At 42.6% G+C, this 26,187-nt stretch overlaps 1 protein-coding gene across 3 annotated transcripts in view; it reads left to right on the top strand.

The window, feature by feature from the left end:
• The window catches only part of LOC124470110 (RNA-binding Raly-like protein), a 31,929-nt gene extending 9,180 nt beyond the window's left edge, over positions 1–22,749 (top strand). Inside the window, exons 1-9 of one of the 3 annotated variants that reach the window (XM_047023846.1) lie at positions 4,578–4,720; positions 5,890–5,937; positions 13,495–13,570; positions 14,173–14,220; positions 14,905–15,092; positions 17,517–17,633; positions 18,045–18,214; positions 19,444–19,482; positions 20,691–22,747. In XM_047023846.1, coding sequence (XP_046879802.1) covers positions 4,684–4,720; positions 5,890–5,937; positions 13,495–13,570; positions 14,173–14,220; positions 14,905–15,092; positions 17,517–17,633; positions 18,045–18,214; positions 19,444–19,476 — 717 coding nt within the window. In that variant the 5' untranslated portion in view covers positions 4,578–4,683 and the 3' untranslated portion in view covers positions 19,477–19,482; positions 20,691–22,747. Of the gene's footprint in view, positions 1–4,577; positions 4,721–5,889; positions 5,938–13,494; positions 13,571–14,172; positions 14,221–14,904; positions 15,093–17,516; positions 17,634–18,044; positions 18,215–19,443; positions 19,483–20,690 lie in introns of those variants that run through there. The other 2 variants (XM_047023847.1, XM_047023848.1) reach the window with 2 other exon arrangements.
• The last annotated feature ends 3,438 nt before the right edge of the window (positions 22,750–26,187 follow it).

Genomic DNA, 26,187 nt, shown 5'->3' on the forward strand with positions numbered 1-26,187 from the left:
GTGTGAGAGAGAGAGAGAGAGAGAGAGAGAGAGAGATAGAGAGAGAGAGATAGATAGAGGGGTTAGCAGGCAGGTAAGGAGACAGGTGGGCTGGCAGGAAGAACAACATCATGACTCATCCTGGGCATCATCAAGCGTTCAGCAGACAGACAACGTGGCCCTCCACTACACCCTGTGTTGTTACCCACAGTTAATGAGGGCCTCAGAAACGGCTCCAACAGGGTCTCATAGACAACATATCTATCCTTCCACTCTCTCCCCTCTGAAACATACCCAAGTGAATTCAGACCTCGGGAGAACGTACAAAGCTGCCAGTCTTCATGAAGCTCTTGTGTATCCTTTGCTATCCATCATCCATGCTGTGTTGATCCCAGACTATCTGTCATGACACTGACAATTGACTTTCCACCATAGCGTTGGAGAATAATTGCATTATTTTACTGAGTGATGCTTCTGTGGCTCAATTAGAAGCTGTGAAAGAATAGAGGATGTGAAGTGTGAAGGCATGTATTAAACATTAAAAAAAGGAAACGTATAAAAAAGGAAAATAGAAGATTAAGTTAAAAAGAAAATGACAAATGATTTTTATTTATTTATTTTTCTATGTGTTGCGTGGTGTATGCTGTTTTTCGTGGGAGACGTTCTGTCGTGTGGCAGGTTTTTCTAACCCCCGCTGGCCTGTGTGGTTTTTATTATCTGCTGGCTGGATGACTGACTGCGAGAGTGATAGCGTCTGAGTCGAGTTAGATTAGCAATCTGCTAATGCCTGCCTGCATAGCAATCAGCAACATTTAAATATTTCCTAAAGTGATTCTTTGCACTCTGTTGCCCCTGACTGACGTAGAAAAAGAGAATGAAATAGAGAGAAAAGATGTGAGAGAAAAAGATGTAGAGGGAAAGAGAGTGAGAGGGCACATACAGAGACGGCGATAGAGAAAGAGAGAGATATGGAGAGAGACAGAGAGAGAGAGAGAGAGAGAGAGAGAGAGGAGAGAGAGAGAGAGGAGAGAGAGAGAGAGAGAGAGAGAGAGAGAGAGAGAGAGAGAGAGAATGGCCCTTAAATCACAATGACAGAACCAGCCATTGGCACCAGGTGGAGAAAGGCATGGCTAAATGTATAGCCGAAAATGAAGTTCTGTACTGTATGCTGTCTGAAAGCCTGACTGCTAAACCTTATTTTGGACACTGGCATTTTTTACCCTACAGACAGGGGCGGATCTACAAAAATATTAATGGCAAGAGGGTGGCAGGAGAGTTTGAGGGGTGGCACCCCGTGGCAGAAGTGTGTGAGATAAAAATGAAAAAACTAAAGGCTGTGCAACATGTATGCATAGTCAGTGAACACTCTGAAATGAATTTGAGGTCCCATGACCAAAAAGCTATTGAAGTTTGTAGATTTATTTTGAATAACAAATACAATTTTAATAACCTGAGATGAAAATGAACAAAATAAAGTCCGTGCAGCATTAATACATACGTCTTCAACAGTTTAACATTATTTTGACACTCCTAGTTCAAGTCAAAAGCTATTGACTTTTGAAATGTTAAATTTGTTGATGGTCCCTAAACATTTACATTTACATTTAGTCACTTAGCAGACGCTCTTATCCTGATCGACTTACAGTGAGTACAGGGACATTCCCACGAGGCAAGAAGAGTGAAGTGCCTTGCCCAGGGACTCAACGTAATTTATCACGGCCAGGAATTGAACCGGCAACCTTCTGATTGGTAGCCCGATTCCCTAACCGCTCAGCCATCTGACCCCGGCATGGAGTCGTTGTTTAGGCAGACAAAAGCATTGGCTAAGCGGCCGGTTTTAGCGGTGCTAAACACCGGTTAAAATAACACAATACTGGGCATCCGAATATCTGTTGAATATCGAACTTCAAACTAACTTTACCACTTTTTTCGAATTATTCTTAGTGATTAATAGATAATTGCTTAACACTTCATTCCTCCGGTGTGGTCTACTCTCCGTGCCGACGATTGCTTCCTTGAGTTGAAGCCTTCTATGGTCAGTTTGCGCCTTCCTTGTGTTTAACTTCGGTCGCCAGAGTGGGGAGGGTGGTTAGAGTCTTCTAGTACTGCATTCACTTGCAGTCGGATATTAGAAATGTGCTCTCGCAAATGTCCGATGAACCACAACTTTGTTTTCAAAGTTGCCAACTGGGGTGGCAGCTGGGGTGGCAAGGCTATTTTATGGTGGCAGTTGCCACCCCATGCCACCCCAGTAGATCCGCCCCTCTTACAGACCAATGTGTGGCACATCTCACATTATTTAACAATACCAATCAATATTTGTGGAGCTGATTAAATATATAGAAAGATAGAGATTGGAGAATCTGTGGCTTTACAGCAATGCATCAAAACAAGTCATACACAAGTAATACACATTTAAAAATGAGTATCATACCAGTGACACATAAAGCGAACAGAGAAGAGGGCCAAGATGCACACACATTTCAAAATAAAGTGTCATGTGTTCATCAGCCTAGCAAACACTGTATGGCATGTTTAATGAGTATGTTTATAGCTGCTTTTATAAAAATTACAAAAACTCTTGCAAGAAATGTATGTAGATACAGGGTGCTACAATGTGACATGTTCGAAAAGGAACATCACAGTATGTCAATCAGAATGTTCATCAAATAAATAGTCACCAACCTATATTTCATTCCTTTTGCTACTCCGGTAAAGAAAAATATTTTTGGATGCATCAAATACAAAGCTTTTGATTTTGACACAAGCCATTCTTAGAAACTGGATTTACGTGATCAAATTTGTAGCTTGCAATATTCTTGTCTGCACACTAGATGGTGATGCAGGAAAATAATTATCCTTTGGTGGACAACAGAAATACTGGTCTTCGAGTTAACCCCTTGTCTTATCCTGGGAAGATGATAATAAACATTTTCCTCTGTCTATAAATGTATTTTGGATTAAATATATTCTGTTACAGTAAGATACAATAGCTTCTTGGTCCCTAGATTTTAGTAAACCAGTGGAAGTGGACATTCCTACTAAATTCAGGTGCTTTCAACTAAAGGAATACATTAATAATGCTATCTTTCAAGCTGTTACAAGCTGAAGTTTCAGAAATATTGATTGGATGGCTATTACCATACAATGCATTCGTTTTTTTGTATTCATTCCCCCTGTGCAATTCATCTTTGCCCTAAACAGTTATCATTCTGCCCACATAGAGCTGATTTAAAATAACAGAATGAATTGCCCAATATCACCACACCGCCTACTTTTTCATCCTTGTCTCCTTAGCAACACACTTTGCTTTTGCAAGTGTGCAGATCTTCAAGTGTGCCCAATAGTGGTACATGATGGAAAATGTTATTTTGGCCATGTTTTGGAGCTCATAGCCTACCTACCCATTGTATTGAGTGTCCCAGTCGTATTAGCCTTGCAGTAGTATACTGGTGAATGGTTCAGTGGTCCATGGTGGCCTAATATCTCCAGGCTCCAAACTTTTTCTCCCTGTCTTCCCATCTGAGCTCTAGATTTGTTGAAATCAACACAGTGTCTTAGACTAAACCACAATAAGCTAGGGTGACCAGACGTCCTCTTTTACCCGGACATGTCCTCTTTTTGAGACCTAAAAAATGCGTCCGGCAGGGATTCCAAAATCGTCCGGGATTTTACCTCGTTGGATATTTGTGTTTCTCTGGGTCTTTGACAAACTAATTATTACGCCCGGCCTTACAAGTTTTGGAAGGGTATAGGCTATTTCCCTTACGTTCCACCTTCTTGCACGATCTCTGACCGTAGAGAGAGAACTGTCATTGGTCAACCGCATTTTCAGTGTTGCCAGATGCACGATAATTATCCTCCAAATACGATGATTGTGAGCCGGTATGATACCATTTCCAATCTGGCAACAATGTGAGCACCTTGCCGCCTATGTTAAATATATGAGGAGGACTGAAAAGTGTCTTAATTTTCTTATGTTAATATGTGACCATAAACAATTTATTATTTAGAATTTTGTATTTGTTATCATTATTGCCCCTCCCCGCCCCCCCCCCCCCCCCCCCCCCCCCCCCCGCGACGAAGTGTCCTCTTTTTCACAAACTCAAATCTGGTCACCCTAAATAAGCACCATTGTGTTGAGTTCACAATGGGAATTTGTATTACGATTACACTTTTAGTACTGTTTTATCCTCTCGGTAAAATAGCAAACATAATTTATACCATCTGTAATATATTGAATTGCATACCTAGTGTTGGTTTTGGCATCAAGTGTTCTGTAGATAAATACATGGGAAGATCAATACGGGACTTGGTAGACCCTAGGAGGCAGTCTACTGTCGAACAGGCCTCCAGGCATAGGACACGTACTCCGTTAGACACTCAATTGAAGTTTGCTTCTGTTTCTATAGGAAAATAGCAAACATGCTAAGTGTAAGATGTGGAGCATGCTACATGTTTTCACGGAGTCTTGTCGTTCCGAATTAAGATTTTAGTCTTCAAATTCGACACCATAAATCTGTGTCATCCACCCCTCTCTGAATGCTGCTCTTGGTACGCTCCCAACTAAAGAAGTGGTTTCAGTTCTCCCTTGAAAAGGAGATTTATTTCGTAGTCATTTACCTTGCTTGCTGGAGGTTGAACAGTCCCGTGCATCGATTTTTTAAAGGGATCTTTACTCGCGCAAAACTGGACCCGTACAGAATGACCATGTACAAGGGAAAACGTCGGAATCAACGATGTAAGTAGCTCAGCACACAAGCCGGATCGAGACTTCATAGTCGACTGAGCGGTAGTTGTTTATAATGTTTGCACCCATACCAAATTATTAAATTGTGAACTGTATACAATGTATTGATCCCATTGATACTTTACCAGCTATGCTGATCAAATGTCGGAGTGTGTTTTTTTATGTTTAATTTTGACTTCCAGCCTTTAGACACCCATATAACAGTGTTGGGTATACGTCAAACTCCTAATGGTGTTTAATGAGTAGAAGGATAGGCCGTACTTTTGTTACATTTCAGTTTTAGTTATTTAATTAGTAACCTACAATATAGGAGTAGTGCTGCATCTGATGTTCTTCTGTCAAAAAATAAAACTAAACACTCTTTGTAACACAGAGCTCTACGTCTAGAAACGTAAGTGACATTTGGAACGCTAAATAATTTTTGCCAACCCGAAAATGATTATAATAAGTTAGAATCATATTTGGAGATTTTTTTTTCTGAACTTGATTTAGTTGCAGTCTGCATTTGAGCAAGGTAGTTATACAAAAAAATTGAATTATTGTATCTGCTGTGTTCTTGTGACACACAATTAACTTAACTTTTACATTACATATACAGTACTGTTCTTAAAACTCGAAAACATACTGTATTATGTGCCATCCAAAGAAATTTGATGAAATGTCTTTGAACTAGAGAGTCGAAGTGCACAGTATTGCTCTCCTCCTTAGTAATTTAATTAACACTTTCATGTGATCTGGAGATGAAGCATGGAGTTTGAGCCTTAAAACATAAATATTTAAGATTTAGCAGTTGAGGATTTATTTTGGGTTTTTAGATCCAACCATGTTCCAGTGCCCTGATCTCCTGGGATTTCCTACTGAAACCATCCGTGTTTGTGTGTGTGGAAGTTCTTGTGCACGTGTGCACACATATCTATGAGATACCAATAATTTTCAGTTCATATTTCATCCCCTTCCTTTGTGGTTGTGATTCCTGCACACTGTTAGCAATGTTAACAACCATAAGCATCAACACCTTCAAGATGGTCTGCAAACCATCCTCCGTTGTCCAGTGGACAGTTATTGCCATGGTGGACTGGCTGCAGTGCATGGAAGATGTGTGTCAGTACCATCCCCCAGTTGTGCAGATGCTATCACTGCTGTGTGTTTAATCTTGACAGGGAGGAAGAGGGATCGCAGCACAGACATGAGGAGGGCAACTGGCAATAGTAAGATGCCTCCTTATAATAAGTATAAACTGAATGGCAAATTTCTGTGTGTGTGTTTTTCCCCTATCCCAACAAATGTATTTTAGCTGATTTGAATGTCCAGTTGTCAGTCCATATTAGATGTCTGCATCGCTGACTGTTCCCCAGCTAAGGCTACGCTTGGCATTTGACGAGGTTCTTCAGTAAGGTATCCCTCATAGGCCACAGGACAGGCTGCTATCCCCATGGAGACCACTAGCCCCCAGCTCTTGAGCCAGCGGAACCCTCCCGACACCTCGTCTTCCTCATGTGAGAGGAGCCTGGTGGCAGGCCCGGTGCTCCAGTCTCTCCTCCCCCCTCTCCTCCCCCTTGCTGTGGGGCAAATGCCTGGACAATGCTTCCAAGATGGAGAGCCCACATGGAGGTTCTCCTCCTGACGCCCCTGGTGGATCTCCCATGTCCTTCTTCCATCCAGCTGCACAACCGGAACAGCACCATCTCATATCCGTAAACAAGCATATTTGTTGAGGCTTCCCACCGGTAATGAAAAGTAGACATCTAGCCCTGATGGAAGAGGAAGAGACCACAAACGCTGACCAAAGATGAGCAACGTGTCTTTTGTGCCTCACGTTAAGCCATACTGTAGCATGACATGTCTTACCAGCAGCTTCCAATGAAGCTTGTTAGCGCAGCAATCTACCCTTCCCCATCGACACAGTATTGCTGCGATTAACCAGATTCCAGTGACCAACAAAGCATGTTTTCTGCAAAGTTCAGCACTCCCGGTCTCTCCCGATAGGAGCCAGTATTGACCACCAAGCAGGTGACGAGCTGGGCTGTCTGATGAGCGGAGGTGACAGGGTAAATGAGTCTTCCCATGTCTCGGCTCCTCTCCACATCCCAGCCTGTCTTATCAGGAGCCGTGTGTGGGTGGACAGTCGCCAGGATGAACACCAATCAATCGGCCTATGCTGTCACTCACCCGCGCATGCAGAGGATGGGGAGGTATGAGCGCTCGGGCTCATTCTCGCTCACACAAACCGCACAATGACTGACAGATTGTGGTGGAAATGTTCAGCTTCTCTAATGAGGTCTGAATTTTTACCTCAGTTTGAGTCCCTCCGGTGTAGCGCAGACTTGTGTGAATGACATTTTCCTGTATCAGGCGTAATGTGAGAAGTTGACTGACATCTACACCAGATTTAGATAGACGTTTCACAGCATCTAGTTATCAAATGTTGCATATCTCATGAATTGATAGACGCCGAAATAAAGTGTTTCTCTCAAGCTGTCTCACACACACATTTTAGCGGACAAGTACACTGACATCACTTTGTCTCCATGCCGAAAATCCAAGGAAGCGGTGTCTCCACATTAGGAGAGACTTACCTTATTTCCACATCTCAATGAAATATGCGTTTTGAACAGAGGATTCTAAAGGGCGATGATGCAAGAGATGTTCAAAGAGATTCCTGTCACAGATTTCACACCAAAGACGGCCTATTTTTAGACTCCACTCAGCAGCGGGTTGCGGAAGATGAACGCACTGAGTAACCTGATTATCACGGCTTGTCATGATTATTTCTAACGGAGGAATATCAAAGGGAACTTGTGTTGTAAATGTTGATGTATTTGTTGTTGTTGTCGTCTCCCCCCACACACATGCGCTTACACGCCTTATTGCCCACAATCAAATTATCTCAAGCTTTTAAGCTAATTAACTCGTCAGTGGTACAGTATTCACTCGTCCAGCACCATAGCCTCGTTTCTCCGTTTCCGGACATTGTTTACATAAGGGAGGCCTTTCGCAAGGCTTTGCATTTTGTGTCCAGATGCTATCTCATCAAGATGCCTTCCCCCTTCTGGTCTGTTTCTCTGGATCTCTCCCAGCCACAAGGTTTTGAGCGGGTTTATTTTTATTCAATAGCCCAGCCTGCTTTAAGTGGGGCAGGGTGATGAAACTCACTCCTTCATAGCGCCACCTCTGTACTCTAATGGAAAGGGTGAGACACGGTTCGTTTTATATCACTGACTGGACACATTGCTTATGCAAAGAATATTTCAACCCTGGCCGAGTTTCGTGCAAGCTAATATCAGTCTTTTGGACTTTTGGAGTGATTTACGTATTTGGGTTTTCACTTCAACAGCGAATGCACAGTGTGGTGAAAAGGGCCAGAGGCTGGCTTTGGATAGATGCGTCGCCACACAATGGCTAGCATGTGTTTGGTAGCAACCTGCTCATGCTTTAGATGTGGATAAGTCACCCACTTTCCAGAATGCATTGTGTGCCATGCAGAACGTACTTTTCAGAACAGTACTGTTTTGTTGATACCTCTAATGGGGTCACATCGAGTGAACCACTAACCGGAGTTTTAATGAATCTCCTCTGTCTATTTGATGGTTGGAGGTCTAAAGGTAATTCTCCTTTGATATGCAGATGGTGGTAAGGCCTCCTATAGCAGTCCTTTTACTGAGTGATGAAACCACTCCTGGAACCAAGGCTGCAGCCATGGTCCCTCCCTTTATGGAGCTTTCTGTAGACTTGTTCACAAACCGCTCACGTTTCACTTGGGAGGGGGAGGGGGGGGGGGGAGTTGGAAAGGCATTGAACCTTTTTGACAAGCAGGAATGAAGTCAGAGAGGATGAGGTAAATAGTTTGGCATGATGGGTGGCATGACAATGTGGAAGAGTTATGTTACGAAGAAAGAGAGCCAGCAAATATTTCTGGATGACGTCCAAAATACGTTTTTCTTTTTTGAGGGATACAACTGGTGTTAGTTCTCGTATTCACAGGACAGTGGTCAGATGATGGCTCTGTGTGGGACAGAGAGATGCAGTTCATCTGTCAGTTGAACTTGTCTGAGATGGCTCTCTCCGTGTCCCTGGCTCTGAGGCTTGATTAAACGTTTGAGACACCAGTGGAATGTTAATTCCAGTAGCGGCCTATGAGAAGCTGTCATCTGGAGAGGAAAAAAAAAAGGCCCCATATGGTTAACATTGATGGTGAGAAACGAATAACAAAGTTCTGAACAATAAGGATCAAACGCTCTTTGATTTGGACAGTGTTGCTCCCTCGGGTCCATGTTTACCATCTCTTCTGGCGTCGTCATTTTGTCTGGAATGAGATGCAACAGTTTCTGAATCCCAGATTCCCTGCTTGTACACTCCCACACTGTCACATCTTAGGAGGTTAGAGGTTAGAGTTACAGCTTCTCTCTCTCTCTCTCGGGTAGTTTGGTCCCTCCCTCGTTCTTGCCGCCGGCCGCTTTGCATAATTAGTTGTTTAGTTTAATGAATGAAGACGAGGGAAAGTTTGGCGGTTTCTTCTCTTGCCTTTCTTGTCTCTCTCTGCCTCCTTCCACACCCCCCCCCCCCCCCCCCCCTCCTTGTCTGTCTCTTTTGAATGTTTATCTCGCCACATAGCCAGGGAGGATACGAGACGCAAAATACACTTTAAATGTGCATGGAAAATGGTACAAAGACTCAGTTTGAAGTCAGAGGAGGAACGTTGATGTCAATCCTGACGATCGGCGGCGTAGCCGAAGGGATTTGTCATGCCGTCGTTTCAACCAGCCCCCCTGGGCCCGCAAACATTGTTAGAGTGGCAGCATCAACACTTATACCTTTTCTGATAACGCTAGTTTGTCATCTACAGGCGTCTGGTTTCATCAGTGAGCTTATTGAGCTTATTGGGCTTAGAAGCATATTGTGGCAGAGGATGTGCCTGGGTTACGGGAGTGTCTGGGTAAACTATCTGGACTGAAATGCGACAAGGCTTGATTTTGCATGTAGTCCGTTTCAGTGTCGGTCCACATTTTTGAAGCGGTTGTTTTGTACTTTGAGATAAGATCTGCACTATTTGGACACATTCCTACTGTCACAAACCAGCTAATATAGCTACTTACGAATCCAATTGTAATGTGTACCCAGTCCTCTCCACTAATGCTAAGTTTGTCTCAGACTCCCCTACCCATCTGATCTTGTGTTGATCCCTGCAGGCTATGCCAGCCAGCTCCTTCTCTGAAGCCCCAGGCTAGATGAGCAGAACTTCTCCATCTTGTGTGTGCGTGTGTGTGTGTGTGTGTGTTTGTAACAATCAGCCTCTTCTAGCACTATGGAATTGCCCTGTCTGGATATATAACTGTGTCGGCGTGTGTGTGTGTGAAAGGCGCAGAGTGTGATGTGACCAAAACCCATCTAGCAGTATGAGTCTGCCAGCAATGCTAATAATCTTACTCTCTCCCTCCTTCTTTCTCGTTATTTCTTTCACAATGTATCTCCCTTTCTGTGTATAGTTGTGCTGAGGTGAATGTAAAAATCTGCATATTCCAAAATGTTTATTTATTTATTTATTTTTTACCATGGTTTATTCAAGGCCTCCTCCCATTGATGGTGTAATATTCCTAGCCCACTTCCGGGGTTGATGAAAGCAAGGAGAGAGAGAGACATGCAAGGCCTTCGTCACACCCCAGGTGTCAGATAGAAAGAACCTGCAGGTGACTCTCAGAATTGAAATATCTTATAATGAGATGTCTTTGCTCCTTTTGAGAGAGAGAGAGAGGCGTAAAGAAAAAGAAAGGATGATCGAGAGGAGGACAGATGGAGAGCGAGGCAGAGAAAGAGAGTTGAAGAGAGAGTTTGGGGAGGGCTGCAGCGAGCAAGACATTTGACAATAAAGGATGGGGGGGGGGAGAGAGTCACAGCGAGAAAAAGAGTCATTCACACACTCGCTCTGTCAGAGAGCCCGAGGGAGACAGATGAGGAAGGGAACAAATGAGTCCGATATCCAAGAAAGCCTGGGGTACCCCAGGGGTCACTGGTGCATGTTTGGCTTGTCGGGGAAAGACTGCAGTAACAGCTCATACTTTAGGCTTCTGTTACCCAACGGCATTATTTTGTTTATTCTTGGGGAACACACCTTTTGACTTATTTATCCTCCCATGTTAATCCAAAGACCCTAACAAGACTGTTTCATATTTGTGTTTTTTAGGTCAGCAAGCGAGTACAGAGCAATTGGAATGTAGATGTTTATGGCGTGGGATTCCACGCATGAAAGCCAGTCTGAAAAGAAAGCGTTCATTTTATCCTGCAGCCCGAAGTCAGTCTCCCCCTTTTTCTTTTCCTGGGTTTCAGTTCCACGGACAGCTACCGCCCCCTTTGGCAAACACTTAACTTTAGTTTACATATACAGTAGGGGCTTAACTCAAGAATGCACATTGTGGTTTCATATAGTCTCGAGGCCATATATATTGCACAAGCTTGGATTTGGGCTCCATTTTGTATTTGAATCACTGCTTCATTAGCACCATGGACAGCTCTGCTCTCCTATACTCTCCTTCTTCCTGCCTTCATCACCATGGACAGCAACTCTGGGATCCTGCTGTGTGTACAGGTGGCAGATTGAGCAAACAGACAGATGAATAGCAAACAGATGAATAATTTAATGAACCATGAATAAGTAAAACAAGCCGAGTGCTCGACCCCGGGAATGTGATTCACAGGGAGGGTTTTCCCCTACCTCGCATAGCACGAAACCACAGAACACACCGTCCCTATTTAGACAGACACCCATAATAAGACCTGGGAGGAGGCCAGTTCCCTAGGCCAGTTCCCTAGTCTTGTTAGCACTGGACATGCTGTGATGTGTTGTTGTATGAATGGCTCTCACTGCTCCAGAGGACTTAGCTCCTGACTCAGGCCTTATCCTGACAGCCCAGTCAAACGGGGCTAAAGCTCCCCTCACGCAGGGATGCGACAGCCAAGTGGAGCCAGTGCCCAAGGACAGTTTGTCAGCTGGCTGGCTGAAACCACTCAGCGTACAGAAGTTGGTGCTGGGTGTGGTGCTCTCCGTGGTGCTGAATGTCTAAACTTAGGAGGGTGAAACTGCAGTCTCTGGCTGGTTGGTTGTTTTATCGATTGAGTGGTTAATTATGTTTCCACCTGTTTGATTATCAGAGTAAGATGCATGTGTGGTTATGGCTCATCTTTTGTGTACTTTGAAGAAGATGTGGTTACATATGTTTTTGCATCTATGAGTCCCAAGCCTAACATGCCTTGTTGCAAGCCTTGTTATTACACTGATCATTGCCACATGCTCTGCTAAACACGTGCAAATGCACACTCTCACACACGCAGTCATCACTAAAACACACTGACTGGGTGATGTTCACACAGCCCTGGGCTGGATCATGTTTCTTACTACTTCAGTAAAGGGAAGGAGGCACAGATTTTGCATCCAGTTACTACCTGGTCTCTCACTCCCTTCTACACCTCTCTTTCTCCTCACCCTGTTCTTCTACCCCCGACTCTGTCCTCATCCCCTGTCTCCCTCTCCCTCTCTTCTCTCTCTGCCTCTCTCTCTTTCTCTTCTCTGCCTCTCTCTCTTTCTCCTCACCCTGTTCTTCTACCCCCGACTGTCCTCATCCCCTCTCCCTCTCTTCTCTCTCTGCCTCGTTCTCTTCTCTCTCTGCCTCTTTCTCTGCCTCTTTCTCTTCTCTCTCTGCCTCTTTCCCTTCTCTCTCTGCCTCTTTCTCCTCTCTCTCTGCCTCTTCCCTGGTGATGATAGCCAGAGCTGGCATGGATTATTTAGACTCGCCTGTTAAGACATGAATGAGATTGTGCTACTACACTCAATACTGTACAGTCCAAGATCTTTTAAAATCTTTTGTTTGTTGTTTATATATTGTTCTTGCTAAATGGAAGTGGTGTCTGTTCTGAGACCTCTTCCACGTGGAAACAGACTGGAAGGGGATGGCGAGTGGAAGCGAAACGTTCAATAACCTTGCCAAGTGAAGAGATGGGAATTTGAATAACCTTCATAGTCCGTGATCAAATGTCCTCCGCCCCTGATGCTCTCGTGGTCTCCTAAGATTTCATACCCAAGTCATCTTTATGACTGTATCGAAAATGCCTCCCATGGCTCTAGTCTTGTAATGTTGTGGTCTTTGAGGGACTCCATTCTGATGAATTTACTTACAAAAAGACCCAGAAACAATCAACTTTCATCGAGACTGTGTCCTCGTCACAAAGCTTACCTGTTTGTCTTCCACTGTACAGCCACATATGTCTGTGGCGATTTATTTCATGTTCATTCAGATATACTGAAAGGTGGTGAATAATTAGTGCAACAGTACACGCAATGTTTGAATTTGCATGGAATGTATTTTGCTCTTGTACAAAGTTGTGTACTCTTATGCATGAGGTCGCACAACATACAGTCTCTACAGATTTAAATTATCCAATGACTCAGAGACCCCACCTTCTGCAAGTGTTCTTCAAATAGAAGATGCTCCTTCATTCACTTACACAGCAGAGTGTTAAATTGGATTTTATGTCGGCATGGCCCTGTGGAGACAGAAGAGGCCCTGACATGCTGCTTTTTTAAATACATTTTTCTCACCAAAAATTGCCTTTCCCAATAAACGCTCTCCAACTAGGCAGTGATATAGGCCAGTGTTTTGCTTAATCTATGTCTGAACCATCGTCCCCTGATGTTTGATGCTTCCAGGATATTCAAAAAGCTATTCAAGGGACGAAGAGTGAATAATGATGCGTGTCCTGTTTGTTGTTGTTTTCAGACATTAACATGGCAGGAGAGCCCAAACCCTACAGGCCCAAGGCCGGGTCCAAGCGACCACTGTCGGCTGTCTACAGGTTGGCCTGGTTGTATATTCATTTGTCTCTCACTGTCTCACTTTTCATCCTGTCTGTTTTTTCCGGTTCACTCTCTCCAGCTCCGTCTTGTTCTCTCTCAAGCTTTCTTTCTCACTTTGTGGTGTTTTTGGTTTCACAATGTCATGCATTTTAACATCACAGCTCAAAATAGTCATATGCTGTCAAAATAAACCCTAACAAGAGAACCCAATGCGGCACTGCACTGCTCGAAATAGAAAGTAACCTTTAATTACATTTGAAGTGGGTTTCGAAAGCTCAATAATTTTTGGTTGTTTCTGTCACATAGTTTGTCAGTGTTAACCTTTGTTTCTTTTGACCAATGTCACATTTGGAGTATTTTGCAATATCTTCATTGACACTGGGATACTGTTGAAACCGTTCAAAGACTTTTCAACCCTTGGCTTAGGCTTGTTTTCTAAATACACATTGATCTTGACACAAGCACCTGAAACTTTCCATTTAATTGAAATGGTTTCTGTTTGGACACACTTGGATGGACATATCCTGACACTTTCTCCATTTCTTTCTCTCCTCTCTCTTCTTCCTCTCTTCCCTGCTTTTTCTCGACACGTTTTTCACAGCGGCTATGAATTCGACTACGACTACTACAGAGAGGATTTCTACAGCCGGTACGATTGATATAATTTGTTTCTCAGATGAAAAGTGACTGAAAGTATTGGATGTTTGACATTTTGAAAGCACTCCTGTTTCAATAGGCAGCCCTCAAACCTTCCTTGAGAAAGTCAAACGAGGAGTGAGAAAAGAAAAGGTTGAGATCCATCGCATTGAGACCCGTCTCAAATGAGTGAACGCTCAGAGCAGACCACATTGTTAATGTTTATGACACCGCTGTTTTGTCTCGTCTTTTATTTGGTGGTGATCAGAGCCTTTTATCTCTGGAGACATTTACGAAAATGTCAAGTCGACTGTGAGCCGTGATAGAAGTCTACTTTGGCTGAGAACAAAGAAGTCAAGGCAAAATCCCCTGTTTGACATTTTACTGCTCGCTCCACTCCCCGTGTTCTCCTTCTTGAAGCATTTGCCAATCTACTGTAACGTTCACGGTAGTGATTTGGGCATAAAGCTGAAGGAGCGGGGCGGCAGCTGCTATTGTACAGTATCAGCAAGTCAGATCTGACCTTTGGTTGCATGCGAGAATAGTTGTTTGAATTCTTTTGTTGCTGTTGAGGAGAACGAAAGTGTGAAACTATGATTACAATCCGTAGTTTTTAGTTTTGATGTCGTCTGTAGATGGTTAGATGATGCAGTGTGTGTGAGTAGGTTCATTCTCATCAGTCATCCTGTCCTTCCAGGCTGTTTGACTACCATGGGCGAATAGCCCCCCCTCCTAGAGCTGTGATCCCCCTCAAACGCTCCCGTATCCTGGCGCCCTCCACACGCCGTGTCAAGACCTCCTTCCCCGTCAAGACCTCCTCTTCCTCTTCCTCCTCTTCCAGACCACCCACCTCTTCCTCCTCCTCCTCCTCCTCTGGCCTCAAACGTAAGTTCACCTGGAAAGTCTTCTCCAGGGCCTCCAGATACATCAGACTACCCAAACACTTGCATGTTATACTAGAGATGTTACATTAAGAGTATTTTGACATAGAAATCCACCTCCAAGGGACAACATTTTCCCTCTGCAATGTAGCCACACCATGGCTCGACACTATAAAAGCCATGCTAATTGGCAGTTTCCACATCAGCAAACAATACAGGACACACCAGTGGTGAACCGTATTTGAATGCCCTCCTTTCACGATGGGAGCGCCGTTGTTCCTGTTGCTAAGGACCCAGCCGAGCAGGCTAGCCTACTGCTGAAGTGTTTGATCGGCAGATGAATGACAACAGCGTGTACTAAATGTAATTAGCGTCATGTAAGAGGGAGGGTTTGGGTGGTCCCCACAGAGTCGCCTGTCTAGTTCTGTTTTCCTAAACTGCCGTCTTTAACCGTGGCCTGTATAATTGAAGCCAGTGTGCGGTCTGTCTCGTTTATTGTTGTCGGTTCAGTCCAGCCTTATCTGGGAGAACAGCTTGGTGGTGTCTGTCAGGGGGCCTGCAACACAGGTCTCACGGAAGCAGAGAGTACAAAAATTAAGAGAAAAACAAGAAAGAAAGCCAAAAATGCATATTCCTTATCTTTATTTGTATTTTATAGATTTTCCACCTCAGACTAGAGAGAAATATCCTCTTCTGCTAGTCTGTGAAAGCCAGACAATGTTGTGAGAAATTACTCGTATTGGCATCGGTTGATTCCGTATTAAGGTTAGCTATCCTCTGGGTTTGCATGGTTTCGCCATACTTGTGATGCAGAACAGCATTAAAGATCTCAACGTGTGACATGAGCCATCTGATGAATGAGCTCACATTTATACAGAACATATTTGTTTCCTCTATTCCAGAGTCCAATAACCAGACAGAGCATGTAGAACATGTATTCACTCGGCGTTGTAAAACTCAAAGAATGACTGGATCAAGAAAAAGGTTTCTGAATTAGTGTTTTACGATTATTTAACCCATTTTCAGTCAATCAATGCTGTCAGTTGGTACTTATTTAAGATTATTCCCTTGCGATCTTAGAGCAATGCTAGTGATTGCCTCTTGTTGATGCCAGTCAGAGTCTAAAATAACTTCAGACCCAGCTGCCTCAATTCTCTTTGGCAAGTTTAATCTCCATCTCTGCGATTCAAGGACCTTTAGTATTTCAGAAACAGTCTTGTTTTGTGGTCCTCATGAAATCCACAAATTAGATTAATCCATTTGCCCTCAATTCCCTCCAAACAACTATAAGAACACTTTTTTTTCTCCTTTAATCCAGGCTCTCAAAAGATGCTCAGTTTCTGAAATGGCGGATAAGACTGTGTATGTCTCGAAGTTTTTTTAATTTATTTTTTTATGGCTCATAACACAAAGAACCAGCTCCTGAAGCTACTGATGAATTACAAACTGCTCCACACTTTCTGATCATCAGAGGCACTGACGAAATTACAGAGGAAAAAAAAGGACACCACATCAGATCCATTTTCTATTCCTGTTAGAAGGTAACTTCTGTGCTACTCTTCAGCGTTTAGAGTCAATAAACTCTCCAGAACACTATAGCAGGCTCATTTGAGAGATTCCCATACACACACAAACAACACCTGGACATAACTGCTTGCTGTGAAATTGGAAACCACACACATATACACAGTTGTGTGCTTTTAATAGCTTACCCTGTCAGAGCGCACCTGATCATATTTTAAACAGTATGTGTTTTGGAGCTAAGCTTTCTGATTCTGAACGGAAAGCTGTGTAGTGGACTAGGCGAACGCTTTTAAAGTCCCAAATTGTATCCTGATTGTAAAACTGATTGGATTTGATTGGTGTCAAATATGATTTCACGCTTTTACTTTTTTTGCCTCACATTTTGTGTTTTCAGTTAATGACATTCATGTATTTAAGGTTAGGGGGACAGATTTGGCTATATTTAGAAGTAAAATCTTCATAACCAGCTCGGCTCTAACTAGTTAGGGTACACCCTCCAGAGATGAGCCCGAATTCATCTTGACGTCTATCATATTTATGTGCTTGTTATGTTTAGCTGATCAGAATACTGACTTGATCAAGGTCAAGTCTTTCTGTTGCTTTTAAGGCTTTCTCATGACTATTAATGAAAGCAGCTTGGCGAGCCAGAACTCAAGATGTGCACCAGGGAAAAATAATACACCCACAAAAAATGGGTTGATATAATCATAGTTTGTTGAGCCAATTGGAACATATTATCTGATGATAGCTCTAGATCTGTGATGAGCTGCTTATCAACAGGAATTGTGAAGCTCATTTCACAACTTACATGTTAAATCAGCATGGGAAAGTGGACCAAAACGTAGTTGCCTATAAAACGATTTACTGAAAGCCTGCGTGTGCGCTTCTGTGTGTTTTGTCTCAGCAGTGAAGTCGGATCAGCTCCAGACTATCAAACGGGAGCTGACTCAGATTAAGATGAAGATTGACTCTCTCCTGGGCCGCCTGGAGAAGATAGAGAAGCAGCAGAGGGCTGAGACTGGTGAGAACATAGATGTGGTGGTGGTGGTGGGGGTGGTGGTGGTGGGGGACGACCTGTAAAAACCCTACTACTGCCAGGGGGAAGGAAATTAAGAGGGCACACACACCATCAGTCTTCCTGACAGAGAGGGAGATAAGGGACCTGAGCTCTCTGTCATAACACAGAGGCGGGTGTCAACACAACTCTGGCACAGTATGAGAGGCCTTTATAGATGTCCTAGACTAGAGGACACTGGAGGGAGGGAGGAGGATGGATGAGGTTCTGCTCTAAAGGTTGCTCCTCTCTAGGCTGTAGAAGTCAGTATGAATACACAGTAGTAATTACCAGAGTAATTGTTTTTTCCGTCAAAGTCTATGTTTCACCATGTTGTTTCTCTTTCCTTCCCTCGCTCTCTCTCCTTTTGCTGTCCAGAGACTCAAAGGAAGTACGAGGACAACTGTGATTCCCTGAATGAGGAGTCTGTGTCCGAGGCAGCCGAAAACTCTGGCGAGGAGGCAGGCGACGGGGCACTGGAGGTGGAGGCAGGAGAGATGACCGACGGGGGCGAGGACGACTACGATGAGGAAGTTGGCCACCATCTGGTACAAGGAGGGGGGCTCTGGGAGGGGGGCTCTGGGAGGGGGGCTCTGGGAAGGGGGCTCTGGGAAGGGGGCTCTGAGAAGGGGGCTCTGGGAGGGATGATAGAGACGCAGTATGGGAAATCTCAAGTGGTCACACAGTCGTGCCCTTGCGATGGTTAATTTGACAGAGTTATTCATGGTTTCCAACCTGAGTGTTGGGTTCCACATGAGTGAATAGTGAGGCCGGCTCAGCTGACACTTTCTCTCTGTCGGCCTTGGCTCAACTGAAGGCAGAGGCAGGCCTTAGCATGCACGCACACACACACACAGACCGTAACACTCTAATTAAAGCAGAGAGCTGTGAACACAGGGGAGAGTTGGAGGTCTGCCTGAACTGGTATGAATATGGAAATGAAGATGTCAAGGGGATGGTGTAACTATGTGTTTTGCAAAGTCACTTCCTCTTGGATTAGGTAGTGTGTGGTGTCATCCACTGCCTCTTTTATCAACATGCTGCTCAATTCTCTTTAAATGCAATTTGCGCTACACTGTATTTCAAGATCAAGCAGTTAGATCTAGGATTTTATCTTAGGTCTTGTTCTGGGTTTGTCCGTGGTTCAGTTCAACCACGTATTTCCGATAATCAATCAAACTATATCACCTCTTAATCAAATAAAATTCCAATCAAAATGCTTTACAAGCGACAAAAATGTAGACTGTTTAAAAATGGATTGCGAGACTAATGCACAACAGAACTATAAAAGATAAAGCAAGTAATAAAAATACAATTTAGATACCCCGCAAAATCCATTGATCATGGGAAAACAGTAACATTCTGTTAAACTTGCATAGGAATACATACATAAATATCGCTATGCATTAATACATCAACAGATTTAAGCTTTCTTTTTCTGGGTTCATCTATGGTTCCCTGCAACCACATTCCTTATTATATCATATTTACAACCCATGAAACAGCAGGGGGGAGCCTGACGCTCAAGATCTAAGTCTTGTCTTCTTCACTTATGGAGATTATTTGGAGGAAGGGAAGTGTGGGGAGATTTATTTGTTTCCCTGTTGAAGGTCATATTGATCAGAGACAGTGATAATTCATGCCAGGGACCCCTTCTGCAAAATGGCAGAATCTCTAGCCTCTCGACTTTCTTTGACTACTTTGAAACTCCCTGGGTGGAGCTTTTTTGTAGAACTTGTTTTCTGAGTTCATTTTGGTGTTTTTTGTTCTTTTTCAGATGGAGAACCACGTATCAGATATTGACAACTGAGAACAGGTAAGAGTTGTTTAGAAGCTAACTGATTACACTGTATAAGCTCACTGATCACACATGATTGCTTGGTCAGCCTCTGTGATTAGAAGGTTTTTCCAGGCGGTTCTTGGCGTACTTTAATGCCAGATCCAATGGACTGCTTCTTCGCTGCCCAGCATGAATGAATCATACCCTGACTCATAAGCTCTGTGACTTTTCTAAGGGTAGCTCCAGTGAAGGTCAGATAATGCAGGTTTTGAAAGAGGTAGCAGTAATAGTGCTTCAATGGCCCAGAACTGCCTATAAACAACATCCATCTAATTAAATTGTGTGGAAGTGGCCATGGCAAGGCTGTGTTGCCCTGCTTCTCCCACATCAGGCTGGGGGGGGGGGGGGGGGGGTGTAATGATCCAGAGACATCATCAGTAGGCCTGGGGATAGCTGGGGCCACTTCTGGGTATTTATGATTTAGGGCCTGATGATGCAACATTAACACAGAAGCCCTCTCGGAGGCAAAGGAAAGCCCAGACATGATTTCCACTGTTTGTATTAGTGCTGTTTGGTCATTAAATGTGTGGTGCCCCCTGTGTTGGAGGCTTTATGAGCTTTTAAAGGGCAGGACAAAATGTTCTCATATAGTACAACCCATCATATCCTGGTGCCCCCACACCCCCTGTCTCTTTCTCTCTTTCTATTTCTGTCACTCTCTCCATCTCTCTCTCTCTCTCCAGCTTTCTCTCTCCCCATCTCTCTCTCCCCAGCTCTCTTTCCCCCCCTCCCTCCTCCTCCTTCTGCTTGTCCATCCATTTGGTGTCTCAGTTCCACCCTTCTTCTCATCCACATATAAAGCAGCCATATGTTCCACTGTGATTTCCTATTTTCTTTCCATATGTTTTGCCACTTACCGCCAGCACAGCCATGAGCTGCAGAACCTTACATGGCATGCATTTTAGAAACCTGGCGGCCATGTGGTTTTCATCGGCACATCTAGAAATGGGAATTCACAGTTCTAAAGCTTCAGGAGATAAGTGTGAACACATTCAAGTGTTTGGACTCCCTCCCAGCTCCCAAATATTTCTCAGGAGATTTCACACTGGGTAAACATTTAACTGTGTCATCTTCCGATTAGCAGAACTCTGAATAGTAGAAATGGCGGTAGAGAAAGTGATACGGTACACCCATTTCTAGTTTTTTTTCCTTAAACCCTTAAAAATTCATGAATGTCTTTTCAGGATGAGGAACCGCGTCCTCTAAACCTTTACAACTGTCCTGGATCAACATAGAATTGAGGGGAAAACATCTATTTTGGAGTGGAAAGCAGATCTTCCTCTTTCTGTGTCAAAGACAACGTGTATTCAGATGCCCAGTGAACGCGGCCAACAATGACAAATGTTCCCAGTCCCTTTTGAACAGCCAAACTGATTTTACGTTTGCATTGTGCGCAAACGTAGCACATACTGAATATTGATTTGAAGGTTTTATTCTGTTTTAAGTGGTGAAATTATTCTCAGTGTTTAACAGTTACCATTATCTTTTTAAAAAAGTGTTTGTTTAGTATATGCTGTTTACGTAATGTTTTGTCTGTAACTCGCGTTCTGTACAGAATCATAATGCACAATTTACACCCTAAGTATTCTGACATCTCAGCTTGATGAACACAGTGACATTTAAAAAGGATTTTCAAAAACGGAGAAAACTCTCTCTTGGCTGTTTGGGGCTTGTACTCATGCATAAGCTACAGTATAGCTGTTAGCATAACTTTAGCAGCTTATCCATTTATCGCATGCTCACCCTGTGGGACGTGTTCTATCAAGTATTTCGAGCTCCTGCCAAATGTATAACGCAGAGCAAGCCCCCCTGTGGTACCCTGCCAAATACTGCATGGGCACCATGCCAGGGAGCAGAGCCCTGTGTCTCTCCACACTCGTCTCTGTGCAGGCTGTGCATCCCAGCATGCAACATTCTCAAAGAAGCACTGCCCACCTCCCTTCACGCTGACTTGACCTTTCCTTTAAGGAGATGCAATTCTTCGACTACCTCTTTTTTTTTGCTCTGCACCAACTAGGCTGAGGAATCCAAATTTTTTTAAACAAACAGATAGAGTGGCAACGTTGGACCGTCTAATGCTCTGTCACCCGTTATTGCAAATTGAATCGTTATTCCTAATTGAATGTTTAACGCAATTGCTCCCGGTAGGCTATATATGTCATGACTTGTGACATGAAGCCATGTCACTGTTTTTCATCCCGCAGTATCCAAAAAATGTATAGTATGTTCTGCTTTTATGTATTATTACACTGGATTGTTGATTGGTCATGTCATCTATTTCAACAAGAAGTCACTCAAAAAAGAAATATCTAATGTTGACAATTAACATATAGTTGCATTGCCAAATCGTTTTGCAGTAATGTGGTCCTTTCTGCTGTCGGCCTGTTTAAGAAGTAAAGTCCAATTTCTCAAGAAACTGTTGCAATCACGATTGCCAAATCTGCACTGCAGTACACGGTAAAGACAGACATTTTTAATAGCTATTGTTGTAATTAGGTAATTAAACAGATGTTTTGTATTTTCCAAATCAATTAACTGACCAATATTGATAGAGGTTGCCTTTCTAGAGGCCTGTTCAAAGTGCAGTCACTGCAGTGCAGGTCGGAATCTGACTCCAAACCAACTTTATGTTGCAAAAACATAAATATGTTTTTATATAAAATGTTTGTTGCAAGCCTCATCCCATTGGTTTACTTCCATTTACTTTACAATCAAACTAACTTTATTTTATCAATGTGTTGTTGCACCCTGTAAATATCCCTTGCAACCGAAGACATGTGATCTCAGTTTTGTCACATGCATATTTACTAGAATAGAGAAACAGTGTTGTACAGGTGAAGAGGACCTCTGCAATGATATGATACTTGTCAATGTTACAATTGACTTTGTGTGCTCTAAAAGAAAAGAAAAAAATCTCAAATTGATTATTAAGAGGATGGGGAGATTAAGCAGGATGAACGATGTGCAATGGGGGGGGGGGGAAATGTTGTATAGAAATGTACATTTTTGTAAAAACAAATATTTTTTATTAAAGGCATGTTTTGTTGTTTCTGTATGTTCATTCTATGTACAGTGTATGTTCATTCTATGTACAGTGTATGTTCATTCTATGTACAGTGTATGTTTGCCAACTTGTATGGCTGTAGGCCCCATTGCATAGAACAAAATACAACAATGTAATGTACAGTTACATTTGTAAAATCTTTTCAGTCAATAAAATGCTTATTTGTGTTATGTAATTAAGCAATCGCTAGTTTGAATTACATTCTTTTGTTTTGCAAATAAATATTGATTGAAAGACGGAAGTCATATTTTCATTTACTGTGGCCATTGAAAATAAATATAACCACATTTTATTGAGCCTCAATAGTAAACAAGGAATCAATCTTTGGGATATATATGTATATTAGAAGAAGCAGTGATTGTGTTGCAAGATATTAGGTTGTCCTGGTCTGATGACAATTTCTAGCAGCAGCCAAGAGTCAGAATCCCAAGGTTATAGTTTGGGTGTCTTTCTTCCGTTGACTAGTTTTAAAATGGAGAAAACCCTGTTTTCAAAAAGTGTTCACCTGGCTCACTATTCTATTTGTGACAGTTGAATTCAATATACAGGATACAGCTGAAAGACTTGAGTGACACTGAGATGGAACCAAATCAAACAGTCTTGTATTGGTACAGAGCACAGTCCAATCTGGAAAAGATTCTCCTGTGACTGAAGGCGACTGTCCTTGAAAGGTGCTGTCAACCCCCTCGATGAAGAGCTCTGTAAAGGTGAGGAAGTAGCAGCAGGTGGCTAATTTAAGACTCCATTTATCAACAGTAAAAGGTAATGTACCAAGGTTGACGAGGGCCAACTTCAATGTCATAGATAATTAGTCATTTGTATTACATCTGTACACCAATACTTGGCTTGATAGCCCTGTTTTAAGGTAACCTATATTAAACTATTCACCCTCTGTAATGCCTTCTTATGGAGGGGTGTTCGTTTACAGCTGGATAAAAGACCTTTGAATTGCCCAGGTTGATTGTTGAACGTAGATGATAAATTACTCACTGTTAAACGTCTATTTCTGTTCTTAGCAATGGGCTCAGTGAGTAAGAGACTGCAGAACAGGTGCCCTTTAGTAATCTCTCAATCAGTCAAACCGGTCAAGCCGTAACTCATTAAAATCACTGAAACCAATTAAAATAAGACGTCTGATTGAATCCATAAATGTCAGCTTGTTTGCCATCGTCTAAATAATTGAGACAATCAATGATGCCGTTTTTGTTTTGGGGGGGGGGGGGCTTATCAGCCGAGTCACGTTTGTTTGTGCTTGCATGCGTATTTACCAAACTGATCACATTAGAATGATTCTTAATGACAAATGTATGGTTTACTGGGGTAGGGGTGGGGGGTGTTTAGAGGAACGCCAACCAACACAGTGAAATGCAAGCAGGCAATTGAGTGATAACATTTCTCATTCTCCATTTTCCCCTACATAATTATCATTCATCTAATTCATCAAATATATTTATTTTTCTAGACATGCCAACTTTTAGGAAAAAATTCAACTCCGAAGGAAACTATTTTTATGCCAATATCCAATTTCACATCCCCAGAAAGTTGTTGAGGATTTGCAATATTGCAAATGTTCATCTACCCAACTGACTGCACAAATCTTCATTAACATTTATATTATATTAGCTCAGGGGTGCATGATGTGCATATTTCCATGGTCTGATTTGAAAAATATTTAAATGACTGTGTGTGTGTTACCAATGTTGTGAGTCAGGCAGCATAGTAGAATAAAGTGACCTGATTTCCTATCTGTGAAGGGCAGAGTGTCATTATCTGAATATTTGAGAACATTAGAGTGACAAATTGCAATGACAGGAAGTTACATTTGAAGTTACAGTAGCAATATGGATTGTAGGTGACAGTTATTGATGGCTTCGTTATTGATATTTTTGTGACTGATGTTGCTAATCAGTAAATAGAGATTATTTACCACAGTAAGATATATACTAGATAAGTAGATACTATATCATTACTATTTAATGTCTTGCCTCGAGTATCAAAGTACTAATTATAGTTATAAAATTACTATACTCTTTTAACTGTATCAACAGTATTCCCACAGATTTTAAGCATCACACATACCAAAACAATAATGGATACAGATTGATAAGTTTGAATATCACATTGAACATAACAACATTACTCTAGATTCAGGGTTATTTTCAAGCAAATGGAGAACCACAGAAAATTCCATTGACTGAATGGCTGAAGTGAACTATCCTCGCCTTAGGGATGAGTCACTGCGAAAGTCATCAAGATAGCGCAGGAATATCCATCAGCAGATAATGTAACATATCAACTATGCCACTGTGATGAATAACATCAGGGTAATGGATAATGGGATGGGGGGGGGGGATGTAAAGGTGATTAGATGTTTATCCTGACAGAGCTTGGAGAGAATGGGCTTGTTGTAAGGCTGTATTCCTGTGACCTATGTGAAAGGAAGTAATCAGGGTTATACAGTCTGAGTAAAGTAAAGTTGGAGGAGATAATAAAAAAATATATTTCTATCAATCAATACAGGGATTTACGGATTGACTCATTAATCCTAAATAAATTCATGGAGAGAATAAATTGGAGCCATGTTTAATGACGTCTCCATCTGTGTATTCTGCACTAAGTATACTGAATCAATGACACTAAGTGAGAGAAAAGGTTATCTGTTACATCTGTAGCTTGACCTTGGAAGCACTTAGGAGTGACAGCACTATCCAACATCCTCAGTCAAGTAATTGTCCATATATAGCAGGAGGATGTGATGCTAGAGAGAAGAACATTTAACATCAAAGGGAGAGAAATAGTGATGAAAGGAGAGGAAATTACAGAAGAGGGGATCAGGAGAGAAAAGGATAGAGGAGAGCAGAGAGGATAGGAGATAGGAGAGGGGATGGGGGATGGGGGAGAGAGGAGAAGAGAGGAGAAGAGAGGAGAGGAGAGACCGACTGGGAAAGACTTACAGAAAGGCAAGACATTCTGTCACTCTGAAGTGAGCACTGCTACACCAGGACATGAATTATCTCCTTTTAGAAAAGGGGGCATGTTTCTTCTCGAAGATCTTGGATGTGTAATTGAACACATCAGTCTAGGTGTTCAGATCGATCTGGACACTGAATGAGGACAATAATCTTGCATGCCAGACTGAGGGGCAGAGCCCAGCAGTGTTAGTTCATGGACAGATAACCCTGTCCATGAACTATCACCAGTTGATAACTATAAGGACTTACTCATTATCGAGGCAGGCTAATATGCATCTCAATGGGAGACTGACAACATATGGGAGATTAGAATTAATCACATTATAATTAAGAATTCAAGGAGAAAGGGGAGAGGAGGCAGTGGTCTTTTAGGAGGTGTGCCAGCATCCACAATTCACATCATTTACCAGAACGTTCACCAAAAAAACAAAACATTGGAGCTGTATAATTTTCATGTTTAAAAAGTGTGAGTGTTGATGCATCCTCTCAGAGCATGTTCACGGATGAGGAACCCCATTTCGAACTCAGTTCTAAAATGAAAAGCTATAGATTTCACATCAACCAAGACAGAGAGAGAGAGCAGGCTCAAAATGTCTCATCCATAATGGCCAAGTGCCCGGCCAGTGAATGATGTTCCCCTTTACG

This window comes from Hypomesus transpacificus, chromosome 8 (genome assembly GCF_021917145.1).
Source record: "Hypomesus transpacificus isolate Combined female chromosome 8, fHypTra1, whole genome shotgun sequence".
Taxonomy (NCBI): domain Eukaryota; kingdom Metazoa; phylum Chordata; class Actinopteri; order Osmeriformes; family Osmeridae; genus Hypomesus; species Hypomesus transpacificus.